The sequence below is a fragment of the Colletotrichum lupini genome, chromosome 3 (assembly GCF_023278565.1).
Source record: "Colletotrichum lupini chromosome 3, complete sequence".
NCBI lineage: Eukaryota > Fungi > Ascomycota > Sordariomycetes > Glomerellales > Glomerellaceae > Colletotrichum > Colletotrichum lupini.
Genome location: NC_064676.1, coordinates 4,097,280 through 4,117,729, shown reverse-complemented (window position 1 = coordinate 4,117,729; position 20,450 = coordinate 4,097,280). Strand labels below are relative to the sequence as shown.

The 20,450-nt window shown below is 55.1% G+C and overlaps 7 protein-coding genes across 7 annotated transcripts; 2 read left to right on the top strand and 5 right to left on the bottom strand.

Annotated features, from left to right (window-relative positions):
• Nucleotides 1–606: 606 nt before the first annotated feature.
• On the bottom strand, nt 607–1,252 carry CLUP02_05998 (uncharacterized protein; the record flags this gene model as incomplete). Its single annotated transcript, XM_049285002.1, has 3 exons — nt 607–846; nt 901–1,017; nt 1,142–1,252. 3 exons carry the CDS (start codon nt 1,250–1,252, stop codon nt 607–609), a joined length of 468 nt encoding a protein of 155 aa, XP_049142145.1.
• Nucleotides 1,253–3,386: 2,134 nt separating this feature from the next.
• On the top strand, nt 3,387–5,079 carry CLUP02_05997 (uncharacterized protein; the record flags this gene model as incomplete). The annotated part of the gene is made up of 2 exons (XM_049285001.1): nt 3,387–3,647; nt 3,721–5,079. The coding sequence occupies 2 exons, from the start codon at nt 3,387–3,389 to the stop codon at nt 5,077–5,079; spliced, it is 1,620 nt and encodes a 539-aa protein (XP_049142144.1).
• Nucleotides 5,080–5,545: 466 nt separating this feature from the next.
• On the bottom strand, nt 5,546–7,759 carry CLUP02_05996 (sterol esterase; the record flags this gene model as incomplete). Its single annotated transcript, XM_049285000.1, has 2 exons — nt 5,546–7,230; nt 7,354–7,759. The coding sequence occupies 2 exons, from the start codon at nt 7,757–7,759 to the stop codon at nt 5,546–5,548; spliced, it is 2,091 nt and encodes a 696-aa protein (XP_049142143.1).
• A 198-nt stretch (nt 7,760–7,957) lies between these two features.
• On the bottom strand, nt 7,958–8,218 carry CLUP02_05995 (uncharacterized protein; the record flags this gene model as incomplete). Its single annotated transcript, XM_049284999.1, has 1 exon — nt 7,958–8,218. The coding sequence occupies one exon, from the start codon at nt 8,216–8,218 to the stop codon at nt 7,958–7,960; it is 261 nt and encodes an 86-aa protein (XP_049142142.1).
• Nucleotides 8,219–10,350: 2,132 nt separating this feature from the next.
• Nucleotides 10,351–14,688, top strand: CLUP02_05994 (peroxisomal biogenesis factor 6; the record flags this gene model as incomplete). The annotated part of the gene is made up of 3 exons (XM_049284998.1): nt 10,351–10,531; nt 10,594–13,975; nt 14,049–14,688. The coding sequence occupies 3 exons, from the start codon at nt 10,351–10,353 to the stop codon at nt 14,686–14,688; spliced, it is 4,203 nt and encodes a 1,400-aa protein (XP_049142141.1).
• A 313-nt stretch (nt 14,689–15,001) lies between these two features.
• On the bottom strand, nt 15,002–15,976 carry CLUP02_05993 (ATP11 protein; the record flags this gene model as incomplete). Its single annotated transcript, XM_049284997.1, has 1 exon — nt 15,002–15,976. The coding sequence occupies one exon, from the start codon at nt 15,974–15,976 to the stop codon at nt 15,002–15,004; it is 975 nt and encodes a 324-aa protein (XP_049142140.1).
• Nucleotides 15,977–18,363: 2,387 nt separating this feature from the next.
• On the bottom strand, nt 18,364–20,344 carry CLUP02_05992 (peroxidase; the record flags this gene model as incomplete). The annotated part of the gene is made up of 4 exons (XM_049284996.1): nt 18,364–18,582; nt 18,695–19,068; nt 19,187–20,090; nt 20,207–20,344. The coding sequence occupies 4 exons, from the start codon at nt 20,342–20,344 to the stop codon at nt 18,364–18,366; spliced, it is 1,635 nt and encodes a 544-aa protein (XP_049142139.1).
• Nucleotides 20,345–20,450: the final 106 nt, after the last annotated feature.

Sequence of the window (20,450 nt, the reverse complement as noted above, 5' to 3'; positions counted from 1 at the left end):
TCTGAAAAGCCGAGGAGATGAGACTCGGAGACACGACAGGCTGATCCTTGAGTGCTGGAAGGTAGGCTATAGCGGACAAGCACGACAGGGTCCGGCTCTTCTCGCGTATCCCTCTATCTCAGGTGTCCCATTGATAGCACCCAAGCAGTGCATCCGTATCCGTAGAGCCCCGGGAAGGCCAGAGGAGCGCAGAGAGACGTGAGATGAGGCCTGTGGGTGTTGTCCGATGTCCCAGGGCCAGGCCTTGGGTCAACGAACCAGAAGCGGCTGGTCAGTCCGGGCAACGGCACCAAGTCCCATGGAAGGGATCGTGTCCAAAATTGGGTCCGCAGGACGCAGGATCCCGTCGTCGGTGGTGGCCCGGGTGATTGGCTACACAGACATGGCGGTGGGCCGGCACTGCACGGCGCAAGCTTGCGCTTCACGGCTTCGCTGACGGGACCTTGCTCTAGATTTTCTTGGTCTTCTCAGCCTGCAGCTCCCACTGGTTCGTGCCTGCAGAGCCCTGGCAGATCGCCTCCAGAACCCCTGCTAGCCATATGCAGGAACAGCGTATCCTGGTGCATTGAAAAACAACTCATCCGAACTTGTGAGCAGATGGCAGAGTCAGGACCAGTCAGAGCCGCCACAGAATCTCCAGGTCATCATTGACGCCAAGACCTGGTCGATGCTGCGTTGTTTGGTTGCCATGTTTCTCTTCCTTTCGCTGGCTTGCTGCACGAGGCGACCGGGTGTTGGATCCCTCTCCGTCGGAACGTGGGCGACGTGGGAAATGCGCTTGCCAATCATTGCCCAGCGAGACCAAGGATTTTCATCGTCATCACGTCTTTTCCATTCCCCCACACCCTACGGAGTAGATGATGTTATATTTTGTGTTAGGACTCAGAGCTATTGCTCGACGCCATAAACAACCGCTTGGGTGCCGCCACCACCCTCGGGAATCAAGCCATTGCTCTGCGCTCCCGCCATGGCGCCAACGCCGTTTGTTATCCGTTGACCGATGGGAAACCTGCTAGCCTGGAGGAGTCGACGAAAGATCTAGCCCGTCCTGAGCCGCTCGACCGGTTTATTTTGGGATCGTGCGACTGCAGGGAGAAGCACAGTATTTGCACAGATGCTGGCGTGGTTTTCAGCATTTGACCACAGGCACACCATCAAGAGTGTCTCCGTCTGCAATGACGACGTGTATCGTGCCGTTGTCATCGCTCGGCCGATTGAGATTCAGGTCTCTCTCCATTCTTCGGACGGTCATTGCGCGGTTTGGGGTGACCCAGAGCCTGGGGTTATAAGAGAGAAACATCGGTCAGATTGACCCTCGCCCAGCCAATCCGGCGACGTCGTCTTGAGTAACCATAAGCTGTTTCCAGAGTGCTTCCCTGTCGCAGCACTTGCGAATCGTCGCGAGAAATGATCTCAATCATGGGGCTCCACCGCCATTTCCCGCTCAGAGGGGGGGGGATCATGGATGTGCAACGCTTTGGAGGGTGCCAGTCTTTTCGAAGGAAGGGCTCAGAAAATTCCTTATCCAGCTAGCTTAACCAGGTTCAGAAGCGTAGGTGTCGTGGATAGCTTCTCTTTTTGCGAAATGAGGCCAAGGTGCCAACAAGTGGGTTTTGTGAAGGTCTGCGAAGAAGAAGAAGATGATGATGATGTAGAATGCCCCTCTGAATACGGACTCTGACAGCGATCGCCACAGAGTATCCTCACAGCAGCCTGATCCAGAGTTGATTATGCGAGTATATCGTGACCCCGTAGAAGGGTGAACATTTGGGACAAATGATGGAAAGTTTGGCATCAGAGCGCCAGGTGTCTAGGACGGCTTTTCGAAGCTGGAATGGGACTTTGAAACATTTGCTTGTCGCTTCTAGACCTTGTCGTCAGATCATGCGATTGTGTACTCTGCCTCCACGTTGAATGCAACAGCGGCAATGGCCTCTCGTGAAGTGTTTGATTGAGGAGTCGGCTCACTGCAAGGAAGCCCTTGCCGCGGTTGTTTGGGCGCCCTGTTGGGGCTGTTTGCAATGAAGTGTGAATGACTTCGTCAACCTATTGTACGGCAAAGTCGGCGTGTTAGTGACTGCGCATAGGCCATTTGAACGGTGTCACATTGAGTTTGCCATTTCGTCTATTCAATCGCCGGCAAATCGTCTGAATTCTATATTTGTTGTCATGCTCAATTTGACGATGCCTTTAGAGCTCGAAGCACTTCGGGATCGCGCTGTTTCCCATGCGGTAGCTTGCTGATGGCTGCCATATCATATGGTGCCAGTAGGATCTGGTGGAAACAAGAGGTATGTCTGATATGTGACAAGAAGGACGGACGTCAACAGCCAGTCATCTTGACTTTTTTCTTTCTTTCCGTCGTTGTTGAGATCAAGAAGTCTTGGGGCTTGAGGTTCTTCTATGTGAGAAAGGATGAAGTCGCAGTGGTGAAGTACTTGGCATCGTAGTCATGTTGGAAAAGTGTTGCAGCAGTGATGCTGCCTGGAGTTGTCAAGCCGAAAATGCATGTGGGACATGCGTAGAGGAAACTGTTCAAGAGTTGTAAAGTGATGGCACTAAAGTCCTGGTGACGAATATTCGATAGCATAGGTAGGAAGAAAGCCAAGTTGGTGGTGGACGGCGCTTACCGCGTGACGCTTTCCACTTTTGAACATCTCATCTTGCAGCTTTGTCTTGCCAGCTCATTTGGGAAGCCACCTCACTCTGGCCGCTTTCCATTATCTCGACTCATCAGGCGCAGCTGCGTTTTCAAGCGTCCAGTCAGGCAAGAGGGAAAGACACTATGAGCCTGAATACCTTCCTTTGATCTTCAACCTCACGGCGTACCTCAGAGTTGAGCATAAAGTACCTTATACCTTAGGTCAACACCGCTGCACTGTAATCTACGGATATCTGTATGTACGGAGTTAAGATACGTATCTGACCCCGCCCCCGCGTGCCTTAGGTAAGCTAACTTAAGTTCTCTGCTTGAAGGCAGAGCCACAAGCCGCTGTACATAGAGGTGAGCACTAACCGTCTCCAGCCACGACCCTTCGAGTTTCATCTGCGTGGAACCCCCACCAGCAGCCGCTGAACCGCTACCGGCGTATCATGCAGCACTGCATCGTCTCACTGGAACGCAGCTAGCTACATGTCATCGAGAATCCCAAAGAACAATCAGTCACAAGGTACGTAATGCAAGGCTCCCCACCATGCATATTGCCTTGTCTTGTGCCGCCATTCTTGCCATCTACATCTCGATATTTCCTAAGCTCATACTGATCGAATCTGACCCCTTTTAGCTTCCCAGTAGCTGTCCCTTTCCTCCCCTCTCCTCACGCTTAGGAGCTCTTCCCGGCATCCCATCGAATCGACCCGCCTCGAATCATACCGAATCCAACATCATGGCGCAGTTGACTGCAACCACCTTCTCTACCGATCCGGCCCTGTGGATCTTCACTTCCTTGACCGCTGGGAATATGCACATCGTGACCGCCACGTCCCGTCTCGAGACCATCCTGCGCGCCAACCGCGTCCCCTTCAAAGCCATCGATCTCTCCACCGATGACAAGGCCCGCATGCTTTGGGGCCGCCGTGCCGGCAAAGACGCCTCGGGTCGACCCAGGAAGCTCCCAGCCCTCATACAAGAAGGCCTCGTCCTCGGTGTAAGACATCACCCCTTCACTCGGTGCTAGGCACCTTGGGCTTGCCATCTTCTGACACCATGATTTCTACCAGGACATCGTCGAGATCGAAGAATGGAACGAATATGGCGAACTCAAGCAACATGTCAAGATCTACTACGACGAATTCACCATCCCCGATATCAACAATAAACCCAAGGAAATCGTCAAGAAGAAAATCATCAAAAAGGTACCAAAGGGCACGTTGGCAGCGAAAGCCGCTGCCGCTGCCTCCTCATCTGAGTCTTCCTCATCCGCTCCTGCGCCACCGCCGGCGCCTCCCTTGCCCAAGGACGACACATCAAGCGCCCCAGCGCCTGCCAAAGACAGGCCAGCCAATACGCCAAAGTCACCTGTCGAGAGTGCTACTACCGCGTCACACCAGTCCATCGCCGACGAGGCAGCCAAGAGGGCTAAGGAAATCCGGCTGAAATTGCTGCGCGAAAAGGTACAGGCAGCCGCAGATAAAAGGGCCGAGGACGAAGCTGCGGCTGCATCCGCGGCAACAACGACCGCCGCTGAGCCCGAAAAGAAGGCCGAAGCCAAAGCCGCTGCCGAACCTACGACCGCAACCCCGGAAACGCCCCGAAAGCCCTCCGTAGCAAGCACTGGCAGTGATTCGTCGGCCCAGAGCGCCAAGCCCCTCGGTCTTCAATCGCCGACTACGGGCTCTTGGGGTATCACTGCTAACACGGCAACCAATGCAGACGCTCTGCGCGAGACACTCCAGTCGCCGACAACAGCCCGGTGGAAGCCCTCCGACGTCGATAAGCCCGTGACGGTCCACATGGGCGCCGAGGTGGCTTCTGCATCGCAGGAAGAGATTGCCGCAGTCGAGAAGGCCGAAGCCATCAAGGAAGAGCCCAGCCAGGAGAACTCCGACGAGGAAGACTCGGAAAAGAAGAAAATTGCAGAGGTCGAGAAGGCCCAGGTCATCAAGGAGGAGCCAGAGAAGGAGGAAGCGTCGAAGAAAGAGGAAGAGTTGAAGAAAGAGAAAGAGGAAGAGAAGAAGAGGATTGCTGAGGTCGAGAAGGCCGAGGCTATCAAGGAGGAACCGGAAAAGGAGGAAGCCGAGGACACTACCAAGCCCGACGTGGCGGAGAAGACAGCTGCGCCGAAGGAGGCTGCCGCGACAGAGAAGACCTCGGCCCCTGCGAAGGAAGTCAAGGCAGCGCCGCCTGCAGAAGATGATGACGAGGAGGAGGAGGAGGACGACGACGAAGAAGACGATAGCGACGACAGCAGCGAGGACAGTGAAGAAGACGGAGAAGAAAGTGAAACCGAGACGAAGCTCAAGGCCACTGAGGCAAAGAAGGAGGATGCTGGGGGTTCGAAGGCGAAGGAGGCAGAAATAGCTTCCAGGCCTAAAGCGGCAGTGCCGCAGAACGATGGGAAGCCTGTGGGAGACGCATAGTCACTGTGCAAGAGTAGTAGGGGCTTAGGGGATGGAATGATGTTGGATGATGTTTGCAGATGAAGCGGGTCGTTTGATGTTTTTGAGGGGAAAACCTATAGCTCTCATCTCAGACGGTATGCTAGGTCTCCTCGTCGAATCCGCCGCATATGTGCTTTTGTTCCAAGGCTTGCACTGATGTTTGGTGTCATGATCTATGTGTTCAGGCCTCCAAATCACTGGCAGTGGTGCCATATCCTGCGCAATCAGAGCTCATTTCCATTACCATTACTCATAGGTTATACGTCTGATATCCCTATTCCCAAGTGATGTATTCCAATGCGCCAACACCGTTTACTCCTTCGCGATACCCGCCGCTCCAAAGAAAGCCAAAGCTTGTGTATCTATAAGTCAAGAGTGTATCCCACAAAACAGATCCGGCATGGCTTGATAGAAATCACTGTCGCTTCCCGTACGAGTCCGACCTCTATTCGGTCTCGTCACTGCTAGATTGGCTCTCCTCCACGGCTCCGTTAGCGAGCTTCCTCGACGGTGGCCGTATCCACTGCTCAACCTCCTCGCACGCCACCGGCACCCGGCACGCGTCCCTGACGTCGCACGTCTTCCACAGCACCTCGCGCACCTCCTTAAACACCTGTTCCGGCGCGTCCATGGCCCAAATGACGTCGAGGTGCTCGTACTCTGGTATGACCTTGCTGTGCACGACGTTGACGTGCGGCTCGCGCCCGCGTTCGAAGCGGCGGAGGAGCTTCTTTCCGTCCACGAGGTCGTCATTGCCCGCGACCCAGAGCGCAAACGGGGGCACTTGCTCGTTGTACCAAGCTGTGGATCCCTTCGGTCTGCGGACGTGGTCGTCTACGGTCCGTTGCGACATGACGCCGTCCGCATCGTCGGCTCGGAGCGTGTGGCTATTGCCGTTGGTGTTGTTGGCATCCTGGCCGTTGATATTATCCTCCTTCTCCTCGGCGCGGACGTCTTCTTTTGTTGAGAGGATGCACTTGTGTCGCGCGAAGCATTCTCTGCCCAGCCACCAGCGCATCGACTCCGCGCTGACGTAGACGGGTGCGAATTGGAACATGCGATCCTTGAGACCGCGATCCCACCTCGTGTCCGTCCAGTCAAAGAGGAAAGAAAAGACTTTGTACCCGAGCCAGCCGTAGACCTTTGGGTGAAGCAGCTGGTGCATCTGCATCATGAAGGGGATGAAGGCGTGGATGCCAAACATCAACCTGAACATGCCCGGAGTGATGATCCTCATGAATTTGAAGTACATCTTGCCAATCAAGGGACCGGCGTAGGCGGCCGGCGCGAGCGCGCAGAAGACGGTCAACTTTTCGCCTAGGTCTGGCCGTTGCTCCTTGGCGAGTGCGACCAGCGTCTGGGTAGTGCCCTGTGAGTGGCAGATCAACCCGATCTTTTCGAAGCCGGTCTCGTAGAGCACGCGCGATGTGAGCGCCGGCAGATCAAAGACGCCCATCTGTCGGATGTTCCAGCACCACATCCTTGGGTCGGTGTACTTGAGCGAGGTGTGCTTTGGCTTGAAGCCGCATCGGTTATTGCCCAGCCAGACGTCGTAGTCAGACTTGCACAGGTAGAACGCGAGCGAACTTTCGTCGTTTGTGCAATATGCGCCGGAACTTTGTAGGAGACCGTGGATGAGCAGAACAGGGAACTTGCGCTTCTGACTAGGATCCTTGAGCTTTTTCTTGGAAGACTGGAAGATGTCGGGTCCTCTGTCGGACCTATCGTCTTCGCTCATTCTTGTGTATTCCTTGGGGTCGTATACGTGCCAGAGGTCAATGAGGAAGCCGTCCTCGGTCTGCACCTCGATTTCCTCAACATCCAGGCCAACACGGCGAGCGTAATAGCCCACGTCGCAGACGATCGGGTCTGGTCCCCCTTCAGTCGGAACGAACTCATCAGCAGCTTCGTTCACTTTACCCAGCCTGTCGCTGGTCTTGTTGCGCTTCCATTTTTTGTTCTCCTCCTTGCGACTCTTGGCTCTGCGTGCCTCCTCTTCGTGGAAGGGCCGCTTCTTATCGGGATTTTGCTGTGTCAGGCGATATAAGATCCTCTTGCACAGCGGTGGGATGCTGGTGAAGAGCGCACCAAGTACAATGACCCCGAGAAAGGCCAAACTGAGGAAGAATGCTGAAACACGGAATATCAAGCATTGAAAATTACGAAACATTGACGGAGGCCCGTAGAGAGGTAGAGGTGGAAACAATGGGTTGGTATGTGAGGGAGGTGTTTGGCGACGAAGAGGTGCTTCACCTGATTTCTGCATGGATTTCCCATTTGCATCGGTCGGTAGAGAGACAATCCTCTCTCGTTTCTCTGATAGCACACCGGCGTTTGTGACCTTTCCGTCCGTGTCATTTCCCTCCTTGATCTTGGCCACAGCTGAACCGTCTTGAAGTTCTTCCTTGAGAATATTCAACTTGTGTGCCTCTTGAAGTGGTACACCCGGTAGTCTCTTGCCGTCCGATGTGACTATGACGGGATCTTGAGGTGTTACGAAGCGAGCTTCGACCGCAACCTCGGAATTGTTGTCGTTACTCTCGCTTTTTTGCAGTGACAATTTCTCGGCTTGCTGGGCGAACTCGATAGCAGCGTGTGCGATGCCATTGTCGTGTAACCGTTCTCGGCCGCGCTCCGGGGACTCGGAAAAGTTGCCCATGACGCTCGGGGGTTGCAAGATTGTATGCGACGGTCGCGCAGGGAAAGGGATGATCGGCAACGAACGCGAGAACTATACAATTTCGTTTCTGAAGGGAATCGAGCGCGGAAAGGAAGAGTGTGGTCGCTTTCTTTGCGCGACTGAATAAGGATATGAGATGAAGTTGGTAAGATATTGATCGAGGTAGAGTTCTGCTTGTCAATGGTGGTTTTCACAGCCACTGATGGCATGAACAGGCATCACGGAGATGGTGTCGAGGATTGTCCAAGGCAGGGAAGCAAAAGTGTAGATCCGGGACGTAGAAGGGTGGGAGGCGTGGGGGGTGTGAAAGTAAATTGGGGATGTACGGGTAGGGATATTCAAAGTAATGTCCTCGTCTGGTAATTGGAAAGCAGCTAAAACGGCACGAACGGGTTGGCGGGTGGATGAAAAGGGAGAGAGAGGCGAACTAGGGGACATTGGAGACCAACAAAGATAAGGGGCAATTTGCAAGTAGCAGCCATCAAAAAGTATTGCTCTCGATTGTTGACCAGTCGGTCTCACCGCAAGAATCGTGGTGTGATTGACGTCGATGTTGGTCCAGATCGAATTCCATCGCGCTCACTCTCATGCTCCAGGGTGACATTGGCCATGCCTTACGAAGTTGCGCCTCGAATCCCAAGCACGGGTGACGGAAGCAGTAACCTGGAATCCACGAGGCCCAGCCGCTGCCATTTGAAACTCTTTTTGGCGCCTCTCTCGGGCCTTCCTTCCCTGTCATTTCCTTTGGCTGCAGCAAAAAACAACAATAAGAGACGACGGAAGAGCGAGAAATGAGGCGCCGGCCAGCCGCTGCCGGCTGAGCCTCGAGGTCTCGGAAGCGTCGAACCAGCCGAACGCACGGGAAGGAAGAGTGAGAGAGAGACGGGAGAGAGTGTAACTGCAGTCTGGTCTGCGGCTTGGACAGGGAGGAGCCCCGCTTGCGTCATTGCTGTGTGTGTTGTTCGGAGCATTTGCTCAAGGCCGTGCCATGATTGGGTGCCAGTCTCCAGACGCTGTGAAATTACTTGGACGAAAAAGCATGTGACGATCCTGTCTCGTTTTTTTCTTACGAAACGAGCATCATTGATGTCTGCGGACCCTCGCAGCATCAATTAAGCCTGATGAACCCGATCTTGAACAATTCTATCTGTGCTACTGATTCACTGGAAATGAGCAAATGAGTTGGGTCGAAAACTCGCGACTAGGTAGTCTACCAATCGCCTTCCCTCACGCAAGGTATCGTCGTAACCTTTCGAGTTCCGCGCGCCTGCCATGAACTTTCCTGATGACATCCGATCATGGACAAATCTTAATCACACTGAGCATCTGAAATACGAGTGCGAGTGCTGGTGATGGCTAGAGCCCCATGGCATATCCCAGGGGAGCCTGCCTCAGCCAACGATGACCGCAATAGCACAGTCGATGTCTTGTACCCGCCCAAGTTCATTCTCGTATCGTATTTTCTATTGTGTATATGACTGTACATTAAGTTCGTGTGGCAAGATATATCGACAAAAGCACTCTGGGATCTTTAGGAAGCTGACGAGCGGATTTCTCTCGTCATAAAGGGTGTTAAGAACATTACAGTAGATTCGGAGGTTGCTACCTGGCCTTGCAAACCCTGGCTGCGTTTCTATCAAGGTGAGGCTGTGACGCTGTGTAAGTTTTGGACGGAGTATTTGGATCTTTGGAGCCGCTGTTGTCTCCATCGACTGGGTCAGGGCGGGCCGTCTGGGTACCTTGCTTCCCGAAGATGGGTTTTTCATCGTCATCGTATGCGTATTCAAGCCGCGAATCAAGTAATGCACAATACAGCTGCTTACTGAATGACAGTGTGGGATCCTCCGTGCCGTTGATGCCTGCTTGTATGCTTGTCTAGTACGGTAGACAGTAGCATACTCTCGCTGGCTGAATTTCCTTGTGCTACCTACTAGGTATCTTTCGGCGCCAGCATGTACTAAGTCTCAGCTGGGTTCTCGCAACTTTGCCTTTTGCTAGAGTAGGCTGACAGTCCATAGGCCATGCGATTCTCAGCACAGAATTCGGATGCCATAACTCTTCGCCGTCAGGTCTTTGTATAAAACATTTGGGGACTGTTCCGTATGTTGTAGGAGCGTTATCGGACATGGAATCGGAGGTTGTTCGGGGTTGACTCCTAATACCATGTGCTTAGTCAGACAACCCCCACACGGGTTTTCTTGACTCGAGAGGCCTGTGCTGCCCTCAGCGGAGACCCCAGGAGGTTGGAGCCGTTGGAGGTGAGCCGGCTGCAGTTGGCAACACGCCAATGCCGAGGCAGACTTCCCCAAGCCGAAGCTGGGGATGGGCGGGCCCCGACTATAGCCCAGTCCAGGGACCATTGGATAGCTTAACCGTAGCTTGTCAACACGGAGATCACGATATGGCCTCACATCCCTACTCCTGCTGATACCCCCGACATCAATTGACTGTGTACTTGTCTGTGGCCATCTCTCCTTTTTGTTCTCTACCGACTTTCATAACTTCCTATCCCTCCCTCTGTGCGATGTGCATCTGAATTGCTCTACACCTATCGCCGTACACACAGCAGGATGACGACCTCGGAACTCGCGCCGCCGTCCCAGGCGAGAAGAAGCAGGAGAGCACGAAGACGTAGGCAAGACAAGCCAGCCATATCAGCCAGGCTGATCCTCGACGACCACAATGTAAGGGGAGACGTGGGCATTATATCCGAGGACCTGTTCGCAGACCTCTTCCCCCACCTCCGCGACGGTAAGCATGCGCCCATTGCAACCAATCTCGCATGTACAACTGCTGACCCTATCGATGCGCAGAACTCTCTCACGAAGATGGTTCCGAAGACGTACACCATGTTGCTATCGCTCCTTGGGAACCGAGCCCTACCGCGACCGAAACCGCCTGGACCGTAGTGCCTGTCGTCAAATCGTCGGCTCTGAAGCCCTCGACTGTCCAGTTCTCGCCCTCGTCCTTGTCACTGCAGAGCTTCGCCACAATACTCCAACAAGTCGCGCCATCGAAACTCTCGAGCAACAGCCGCAGCGGTATCGAAATCCAAATACTCGACGTAGTCACCCTCTCGCTTGATACTGTATATGTGAGCCTGGAGAGCGAGTTGACGAGGCGCTTGGAGCAGGGCGAAGGCACCTTTTATCGCGATCACCCGAGCAATGGGAATGGCAAAGGTCCCACAGACTCCGATGCTCCCGAAGGCCGCCTGATCTCGGCCTTGCGTGTCGCATTGGGGAGCCTGAAGGTCTTGCACTCTGGCGACCTCTTCCCTTTGCCGCTCCCACCACACCCGGTCACCCATATCCCCCCAAACCCGGGCAAGATTATGCTCTGCGAGCCTGTCAGCCAGGGTATCTTGTCCGAGAGCACCAAGATCATCTTGATGCGAGGACGAGTACATACGAAGCGCGGCCAAGTCGCTCCTTCCATCCCCCCGAACCGAAGCCTAAACGGCGTTCCCGAAGATGAGGAGGATGATACGGCCAACGACCAGTTCTACTCGGCTGCCGAAGACCGGTACAAGACCGACGCTGCGAACACGGATATAGACTCCGTGACCGAGACAGAGGAATCGGAACTCTCCGGCATCGATCAAGATGACGACCTCTCCGATGATTCCATGGACGACATGATCTCTCTGCAGGCTCCAACGCTGCCTACCACCGCGGCAAGTGGCGTGTCCACAATGCAGCCAGGGACTCCGATGACCCTTGGGAGAGGGCGAAAGACTAATGGAATTGCCACCCCCGCTTCTGTGTTTTCCAACTTCACTGCGACTACGGCGCGTCCAGACCGGCCCCGAGGTCGACTTTTCAAGGCTCAGGGGCTGATTCGTACCATTCCCGTGGACCTTCTTCATCCCAAACCGGCGCCGGAGGACGATGACGAAGCTAGAATATTCGTAGACATATCTTCTTTGTCCAAGATCGGCTGCTTCTCAGGGGACTGGGTCCGTGTCGAGGCTGCTGAAGAACCCCCCACGAACGGTTTCGGTGCGTTTGGCCTAGGCAGCTTCACATCACTCGAGCCTGTTGAGTCCAATTGGAGGCCTGTAAGAGTGTACGGTCTGCCAGAGGGGTACACTCAGCGTCCAGTAACGCGCATACCAAGCGCAAAGCACGGCGAACGTAGGCTGTCGTTCTTCGAGTCTCAGCTTCAGAAACCCAGTAGTCCGGCAGCATACATTTCTCCAATCTTGTTGGCAAACCTCGATGAGCCCTCATATCTCAGACTAGCACCCATCAAACGAGGAACGTATCAAGGAAAGGGCACTCTTCCGAAATTTACCAGCGCATCGCGCCCTCCCTATGCACGCGATATCACGATACAGCATGTTCGCTCTCCCGTGACCGCGGAACGAGCCTACCAGTCGGCGGTTCTGGGTGGTCTTAAGCGTTACTTTGCCCAGAAGATTCGACTTGTACGGACTGGCGATCTCATCGCCGTACCGATCGACACACAGTTGGGTAAAGCTCTTCAAGAGCAGCCCAGCGGAAGCAATGGATCGGAAGTTGACGACGTGATGGCCTTGTCGAAAGAAGGATCGTCGAGGTACGATCAAGTAGCATGGTTCAAGGTTGGGCATATTCAGTTCGCAAAGTCCGATGCCGACAACGACCAGTCCGAGGAGTTGTGGGGAGGGGTCGCTTGCATCGACAGCTCGTCTGTCGCGATGCACGGCTCTGGATTCGCCACGCATCGCCTCCCCGCAACCAAGTCCAACACCTGGCCATACTACCTGGGTGTGAAGAGATTGCCGTCAAAAGCGCCAAGTGCTTCATCACTGACGTTTCCCGAACAAGATCAGCGTTACATTTCACCTCTCCGGCGGCGTCTGCGAGAATTGCTTGCAGCAGCTACCAGTCCCAGGGCTGTTCATCTGAAGATGCCACCTGTTGCGATCCTGGTAACTGCCACTCACCGCAACATTGGAAAAGCGGCTATCGCATCGGACGCTTGTTCAGACATTGGCCTGCACACGTACTCGATCGACGCCTATGATATTCTCAGTGAAGCTGGGACTAGCGGCAGTGACGTAAAGACAGAGGGTCTCCTGCGAACCAGAGCTGAGAGAGCAATGAGCTGCGGTCCAGAAACCACAGCCTTGCTGATCCGGCATGTTGAGGCTCTGACGGCTGAGCGTTTGGTTTCAACGATGAAGGAGATTCTTCAGGACACAAGGGTCTTGATTGCAACAACCAGTGACGTCGACAAGGTGCCGGATGGAGTTCGCGGACTATTTAGTCACGAACTCGAGATGGGAGCCCCTGACGAAGCTGAGCGTGAAGGTATCTTGAGAGCCATCATCGAAGACCGGGGTATCAACCTGGACCCTGAGGTCGACCTCAATGGCATCGCCTTGAAGACCGCAGCGCTGGTGGCAGGTGACCTTGTAGACGTGGTTGACCGGGCACTCATCGCACAGCGGCTGAGACTGGAGCAAATTTCTTCAAAAACAGAAACTGGGGGCCAGACCGTGACGGTTCGAGACCTTCAGGTTGCTGGCGGACCGATGGCACGTTGCGTCACCAAGAGCGACTTTGAAGTTGCGGTCGAAGCCGCGCGAAAGAACTTTGCAGGCGCCATCGGCGCGCCCAAGATTCCGAACGTCACATGGGACGACGTCGGTGGTCTGACCAATGTCAAGGACGCAGTGACGGAAACCATTCAGCTGCCCCTCGAGAGGCCCGAACTCTTCGCCAAGGGCATGAAGAAGAGGTCGGGTATCCTGTTCTATGGACCTCCCGGTACCGGAAAGACCCTGTTGGCGAAGGCTATTGCAACGGAGTACAGCTTGAACTTCTTCAGTGTCAAGGGTCCCGAGCTGCTCAACATGTACATTGGTGAGTCAGAAGCCAACGTCAGACGTGTGTTCCAACGTGCCAGAGATGCCCGCCCTTGCGTTGTCTTTTTCGACGAGTTGGATTCGGTGGCGCCAAAGCGTGGAAATCAGGGAGACAGTGGTGGTGTAATGGACCGCATCGTTTCCCAACTCCTCGCCGAATTGGACGGCATGTCGGGAGGCGACGATACCAGTGGCGGCGTCTTCGTCATTGGCGCCACGAACAGACCTGATCTGCTCGACGCCGCTCTCCTCCGTCCGGGACGTTTCGACAAGATGCTCTATCTCGGCGTGTCAGATACCCATGACAAGCAGCGTACGATCCTCGAGGCTCTCACCCGAAAGTAAGATCACCCACCCCTTCCTCCACGAAGATACCCATCTTGCATATGTTGTATACTGACACTTTCCCCCTAGATTCACCCTCCACCCAGCAGTGTCTCTGCAAGCCGTTGCGGACCGCCTGCCCTTCACCTACACGGGAGCCGACTTTTACGCATTGTGCAGTGACGCGATGCTCAAGGCGGTCACGCGGCAAGCCGCGGCTGTTGACGCAAAGATCCGCGAGATTAACGCCGAGAGGCCGCAGGGACCCATCTCGACGGCCTACTTTTTTGATCACCACGCCACGCCCGAGGACATTGCCGTGATGGTCACCGAGGAGGACTTTATGAATGCGCATAACGAGCTCGTGCCGAGTGTCAGTGCCGGCGAGCTGGCGCATTACGAGAGTGTGAGGGCTAGCTTCGAGGGGTCGCCAGAAAAGCAGCAGCAGCCACAGCAACGGCCCGCTCCTGCGGCTGTCTCGTCGGCTGGGGGCAACAGGGCTGTTTCTGCGTCCTCGATTGTTTCGAGGGCTAGTTCTAAGGGGAAGGGGAAGGCGACTGCGGCCGTGTCGTCCAAAGGGAAAGGGAAGGCCTTGGCGCTAGATAGTGATGATGATGAGTACGGGTCCGAAGATGATGGCACTGTTACGAATGGCAAGGGAAAGGGCAAGGGCAAGGCCGTTGCTACATTTCAGGATGGAACGGCTAGTGATGATGAGGGATTGTACTAAGTTTTGAGTAAAGAGAGCATAGAACAAATCAATGGCTGTCGAGATATCGACACAGCATCTTTGAAACGTATACTTGGAATATTTGTAAGGGGTACTTTGTTTCCAACGGGGAGAGTCATTGCGGAAATTGGAGTAATGATGCGGTATACATAGCATATGGTATATATTTCTGTAATTCTACATGATCATGCTGGAACATTTGTACAGGAGCCTCCTTCCTCTCTTCATGGGCTCACGATCCATCCTCCTCTCCTACACGAGGGCATTTCAGGCACATCCCTCTTCACCGTGCAAAAGCAAACGCCTCGGGACTTTAGCTGATGCGCTCCGCCTCCTCCATGAGCTTCTCGACACTAAACCGCTCATCCCCCAACCGGAACCACTCCAACAGCTTTCTCCTCTCCTCGGCCCTCTCCTTGCCCTCCGCCTCGCCATAGAACCGCTGCAGACACAGCACGAGCCACTGCGCGTGCGCTGTCTTGACCCCGCGGTCCTCGAGGCACTTGCCCTGCATCAGCACGAGGCCCCTGTCGGCCGCGAGGTCGGTGTGGTGCGTGATGGTCGTGTGCGGCTGGGCGAACTCGCCGCGCGCCTTGAACTCGGCGAGCTGCGTGAACATGACTGTCGCGGTGCGCGAGGCGGCGTCAAAGACCCATTGCAGGAAGTGGATCTCGGCGCCCTGGGACTCGTGCGGGACGGGGAGGATGAATTGCGGGTTCTGGCGGGCGAGGGATTCCATCTGCGCGTAGGTCGCTGCCGGGATCACGGCGCAGAGCGAGGACGGGTCCGAGGCGTGGCGGAGGCGCCAGATGGCTGTGAGTTCCTTGTCCGGCAGCTCGCGCGCCTTGGGGAGGTCGAGAATCTCGTCGAGGGGTTTGACGCCGTTGCCCGAGGAGGATCCGGGAATCGGGGCCTTGTCTTTTGTCTGCGTCTGGGCTTCTCCCGTCTCGCTCGTTGTTGTAGTAGCCGTCGTCGGTATCGCCGCGGGCGCGGGCTCGTCGTTGAGGAGGTGTTCGAGGCCCGGCACGGAGAGGGCGTCCTTCTTCTTCTGCTCCTGGATCTTGTCGGCGTAGGCGGCCTTGAGCTCGTCAATGTTGGAGACGCCCTCCTGCTGGGCCTTCTTCTCGAGCTTGGCGCGGTACTTTTCGACGACGGCGCGAGGTTGTTGGGTCGTGGCGAGGAAGCGGGCGTCGTGGACCTGGGCCCAGCGGCGTTGGTTTGAGGCGCGGAAGGCGCGTTGGGAGGTGGTGACCAGGTGCCGTAGGGCTGGGATCCGACAGGAGGCCATCGTTTGTGTGTATATGTTGTGCGTAGGGGCGCGGACGTCGCAATTGGGTCTGTAGCCCTCGAGAGGGTTCGTATGCGATTCGTATGTGTACGGTGATCGAGGGCCGTGGGTGGTTTGGGTGAGGAGTGATGTTGATATGATGGTGGTGATGTCGATTGAGGACCGGATGGCAATAATTTTTACTGGGGTGGATGTCACTTGAAGATGCAGCGTCTTCGATTGCAGAGCTCTTGTGGGTCACCGGATGGTGGGGCCGACTTTCGGCGCAGCTAGCCCGTGGTCGGCATTTTAGCTGCGCCGGGCGGGAACTCTGAATGAAGTACGGAGCTCTTGGTGATTGAGAAGATAATGATTTCTTTATCGAATGGTCTTAGCATGGTGTGTAAAAGTGAGATCAGCCTCCTTCTGTTTCGATTCGGTCTCTCGCGCACGCACCTTGAGTAATTCGCCCTGAGTAAACCGCCGCATGGTTACATTATGTTCTCCATCTTGTATCCATCCCCGTCTCTTTCCACCCCGAATCTCTTCGGTGTTACGAGAGATGTGGGCTCGGCTGGCTTCGCAGCTCAGATCCAAGTTACGAGGATACTTTCACAATAGTTTTCCCAATACTTTCCAGTCATCCGCGCTGGTTCGTCTCCCGACAGAAACAGTTTTCGTTCCATCTCAAACCATCACAGCAGCTATCACCCCTTCCCGCTCCGTCTAATGCTCAGGACCACTAAGATCCCCAGCCTAATGGGAAAATCCTTCGCGACACTTGGCTTGAGAAAGCCCAACGGAAGCTAGGGCGAAGAGCGTCACGCGCGGCCTGTTAATGCTGTTCATATTTGCAACAGCACAACGTTGACCATGGAGCGTCAGGCTCGTTCATGCCTATCCCAAGTTTCACCCCGCCTCGATTCTCATGGTCTCACTGGGAATACCGTGAAAACAAAATGTTCTGTTGATTTTAAAGTAAAATCATCAATCCGGCTCCCACAAGCTACCTGGTTCTTCGTTGCAGAATTACACATCATAAGATACCTACGCAGACATCGATGCCTCACTGCCGGCTACACCAGAAAGAATCAAAAGGGCTAACACCTGATTGGTAGATACAAGAACGTATACAAAAATGACAGGCGCCTGTCGGAAACAGCCCATACTTGCCAATCTAGTCCAACGGGTTGAGTGAGTACCTCCACAGAGTTGGGCTATAAAGTGTACGGGACTTGCTAAACGACGATTCGGAGTAACTTTCCAGGACCTGGAGCACATCAGCCTACCTACCTCGGGATGTTTGCGTCTCCAGTCAGGTTTCGAGCTTCGCCTCCCTTCTGCAATAATGGACCGGGGTCCATACACGGCAATCTCACATAGGAGAAGCGCACTCGCCGTCGCGGGCTATCTTCAGTGCAGACTCGACATCAGCATCGCTCCCAGACGAGCGATGAATGAGACGAGTCTCCTCGTTCAAGACTCGTTCAAGCACTAAAAGAGCTGAACCTCAATCACGAAACAAGGACCGTCATCCGAAAGTACCTACCATTCCAACCCCGAAACATGAAGCTGCATAGAAACGAGGATGCATGCTTGGGACACAGAATGCGGGGGAAAGCGCCGTTACTTACCCCATGTTTTCCCTCCCCCCCTAATCCGGGGTAGCAAGGCCGCTAGGATGCAAATGGCGTCCGGTTGGAGTGGTGGTGATGATGGACCAAGTCACCTACCAGGATTGGTCCAACCCCGACCGAACACCTGTTACCTGCTCGTTCTAGACCACACACGCGCAGCCATGCATGACGCGCAAACGAGTATGGCTCCCGTCCATCCCGTCCATCCGGGGTCGGTTTCGACGTGGTGACGCTTGTCAAAACGCGCGGGGAGAGGGGAAAAACCAGGCCAGGGGGGTTTTCCATTCTCCTTTAGTGTAAGGACGATCCGACATCCGGCAGTTCGTTCCCTTGCCCCCTCTCATCTCATCTCATCTCTATTCTGACTACATATCACCTTCTGCTCATGCACGCTATATGATGACAGTTCGTCAGTATCAAGTGTGTTTTTAGTCTTTCAAAGGTTCATGTTGATGTTGTACAGGAACTATGGACAGAAAACAACGAAAATATGAAAACAAGTCCAGGAGTGGACTACAGGTAAGTTGGTCAGTCGCTCGAAAACCAAGTTCGAGGAGAAGGGGGGCATCAAGTGGCCACCACTTTCTCTCGAACAGACTCTTTCCTCCTCTCTATCTCTCGGTACGCCGATTCCGCGTGGATATCTCTCTCTTTCTCATCTCCCAAGTCTAAGTCTCTCCTTTTCGTCTTTATGTCTCTCTTCTTTGCTCTATTGTTTTTTATCACCCTTCCCTTCAGTCAGTCACTCAAAACATGATTAAGCGACTGCTTTTAGTCCTGCCAAGTGGGCTTGAAGGTCCAGCGCTCCTCGGCGCCCTGGGCAAAGGGAACACCGAGCTCAAACAGCTTGACAATGACGTTGGAGAAGTCCTTGAAGAAGGCCTCGTTGTCCTTGGCGTACACCTCGACCTGCTTCTTGAAAGCCTTGTCCTGGATCAAGGCGTAGTCGGCGGGAAGCATCATCAGGGACTTGGTGCCCTTGTCCTCGTACTGCGCGGGTCAAAATTGTTAGCACATTCGTCTCTCCTTGTTATGGTTTCCATTCCCCGCCAAGTCGGCGAGAGCGCCAAGATGGTAAAGAATGGGGAGAGAGTTGGCTTACCTGAGCGGGACCATTCCACTTCTTCCACTGCCACTTCTCGTTCAGGAGAAGCTTGTAGTAGTCGTTGGTCAGGACGGTAGGGGAGAAAGTCCAAGGGCCGTCGAAGCCGGAGCGGTCAACGTGGCAGCGGCCGAGGGCGTGGGCGCCGGAGAGGGCGACAATCTCCTGGTCGTTGAAGCCCATGCGGTAGAAGATGTCACGGAGGTGCTTCTCGCGCTGGGAGGCGTCGGGGAGACGGCCATCAGGGGTGCAGGCGGCAGCCTCGCCATCCTTGCGGCCGGGGCGGTAGGGGATGATAGGGCCCTGCATCTCCTGGATGGCGGCGACGCCGCCGAGGATCCAGAGGTCGGAGTAAGTGATCCAGGGGAATTGCTCTGCGAGAGAACGTTAGCGAGTGTTCGTTCCATTAGCATCCAATGCAGAAGGCGTTGCGCTTCGCTTCCAGATCGTCCTTCGAACTGCGACTCATTTGGAGGGAGAGGTTTCACTTACCCTTGACGGGCTGAAGGAAGTCACGGGCAGCCTTCAGGCCAGCGTTGGCGCCGTGGTCAGACTCGGGGGCGAAGCGCATGGTAGCACCGTTGCTGCCGCCAGTACCAGTCTCCTTGTCAAAGGTACCGCTGGCGTGCCACGCGAGACGAACGAGAACGGGGCCGTAGCTGCCGTCGTCGTAGTCGTCCTTCTCCTCGAGGCGGTCGGCAATGACCTTGTACACCTTCTCGTAGTCGGCCTTTGTGGGGTTGACGACCTTGGGGACGGAGCCGGCGGAGACGCCGCCCTCCTTGGTGAAGAGGTAGGCGCCGCCGGCGCCGGCGACGGCTAAGCCGGAGAGCCAGATCCAGGTGGAGCTGCCGGACTTGCTGGCGGGCTCGGAGGAGTAGAGGCGGCGGCCCTGCTGGCGGAAGGCCTGGCGGGGGGCGGCAGCGGCGAAGGAGGTTCTGGTGGAGGTTCTCAGCGCCGCGCGGGCGAACTGTCTTGTGGAAGCGGCCATCTGCGCGAGTTCAAACGTCAGATTGGGGGTTGTTTCTTGTGGGAGTCTGCGGTGTGTGTCTGCTGAGAGACACAGGCATATCGGGTAATCTCGGTTTGAGATAAGGCAGCAGGGCAGAAGCTCGACGGCAAAGGGAACTGTGTAGGAGAGCTCTGACGGGAGTCTGAAGAGTACTAACCTTGGTGGAAGCTTTGATGAGGTGGTTATGGAGTTCCAGATAGAATCAACAACGCGATTGAAGTAAATGGAAGAAGGGAAGGAGGCTTTCGAAGGAGGGGGGGGGAACGAAGTGGAAGGGGAGACTGGCGGCGCGGCCCTTTGAATATAAATCTCGAATGTTCGTTGCCCCGGGGGCGTTTGAGAAATACCAATGTACCCTGCACCGGCACCAGCCTGCCTTTGACACTAACAAGAGGTAGAGTCAGTTTCCACGGTCTATTGTCCATCGGGAAGGGGGGTCAAGAACCGAGGGAGGGGGGACCTTTGGCAACCGTGAACCTGCGAAATGAGAAATTGGGAACTTCTGAGTGGTCAGAAGCAGGAGCTCCAGCGTCGACTGGGGTGTTACGGGTATCCATCTTTTTCTTCCATGGGCTTGCGTCGGGGGTCTGCTTGCAAGGGTCGATGGACGTGGACGGACGGTGGGACCGCCTCGCCATGTGGATACTCCAAGTTTGCTAGGCTTGTGTTCAAAGTCTTCTGCTCCCATTTACGTTTGCTAGGCCTTCGTTCGCGGTGGAGCCCGCTTTTGCGGCTGTTTGGTGT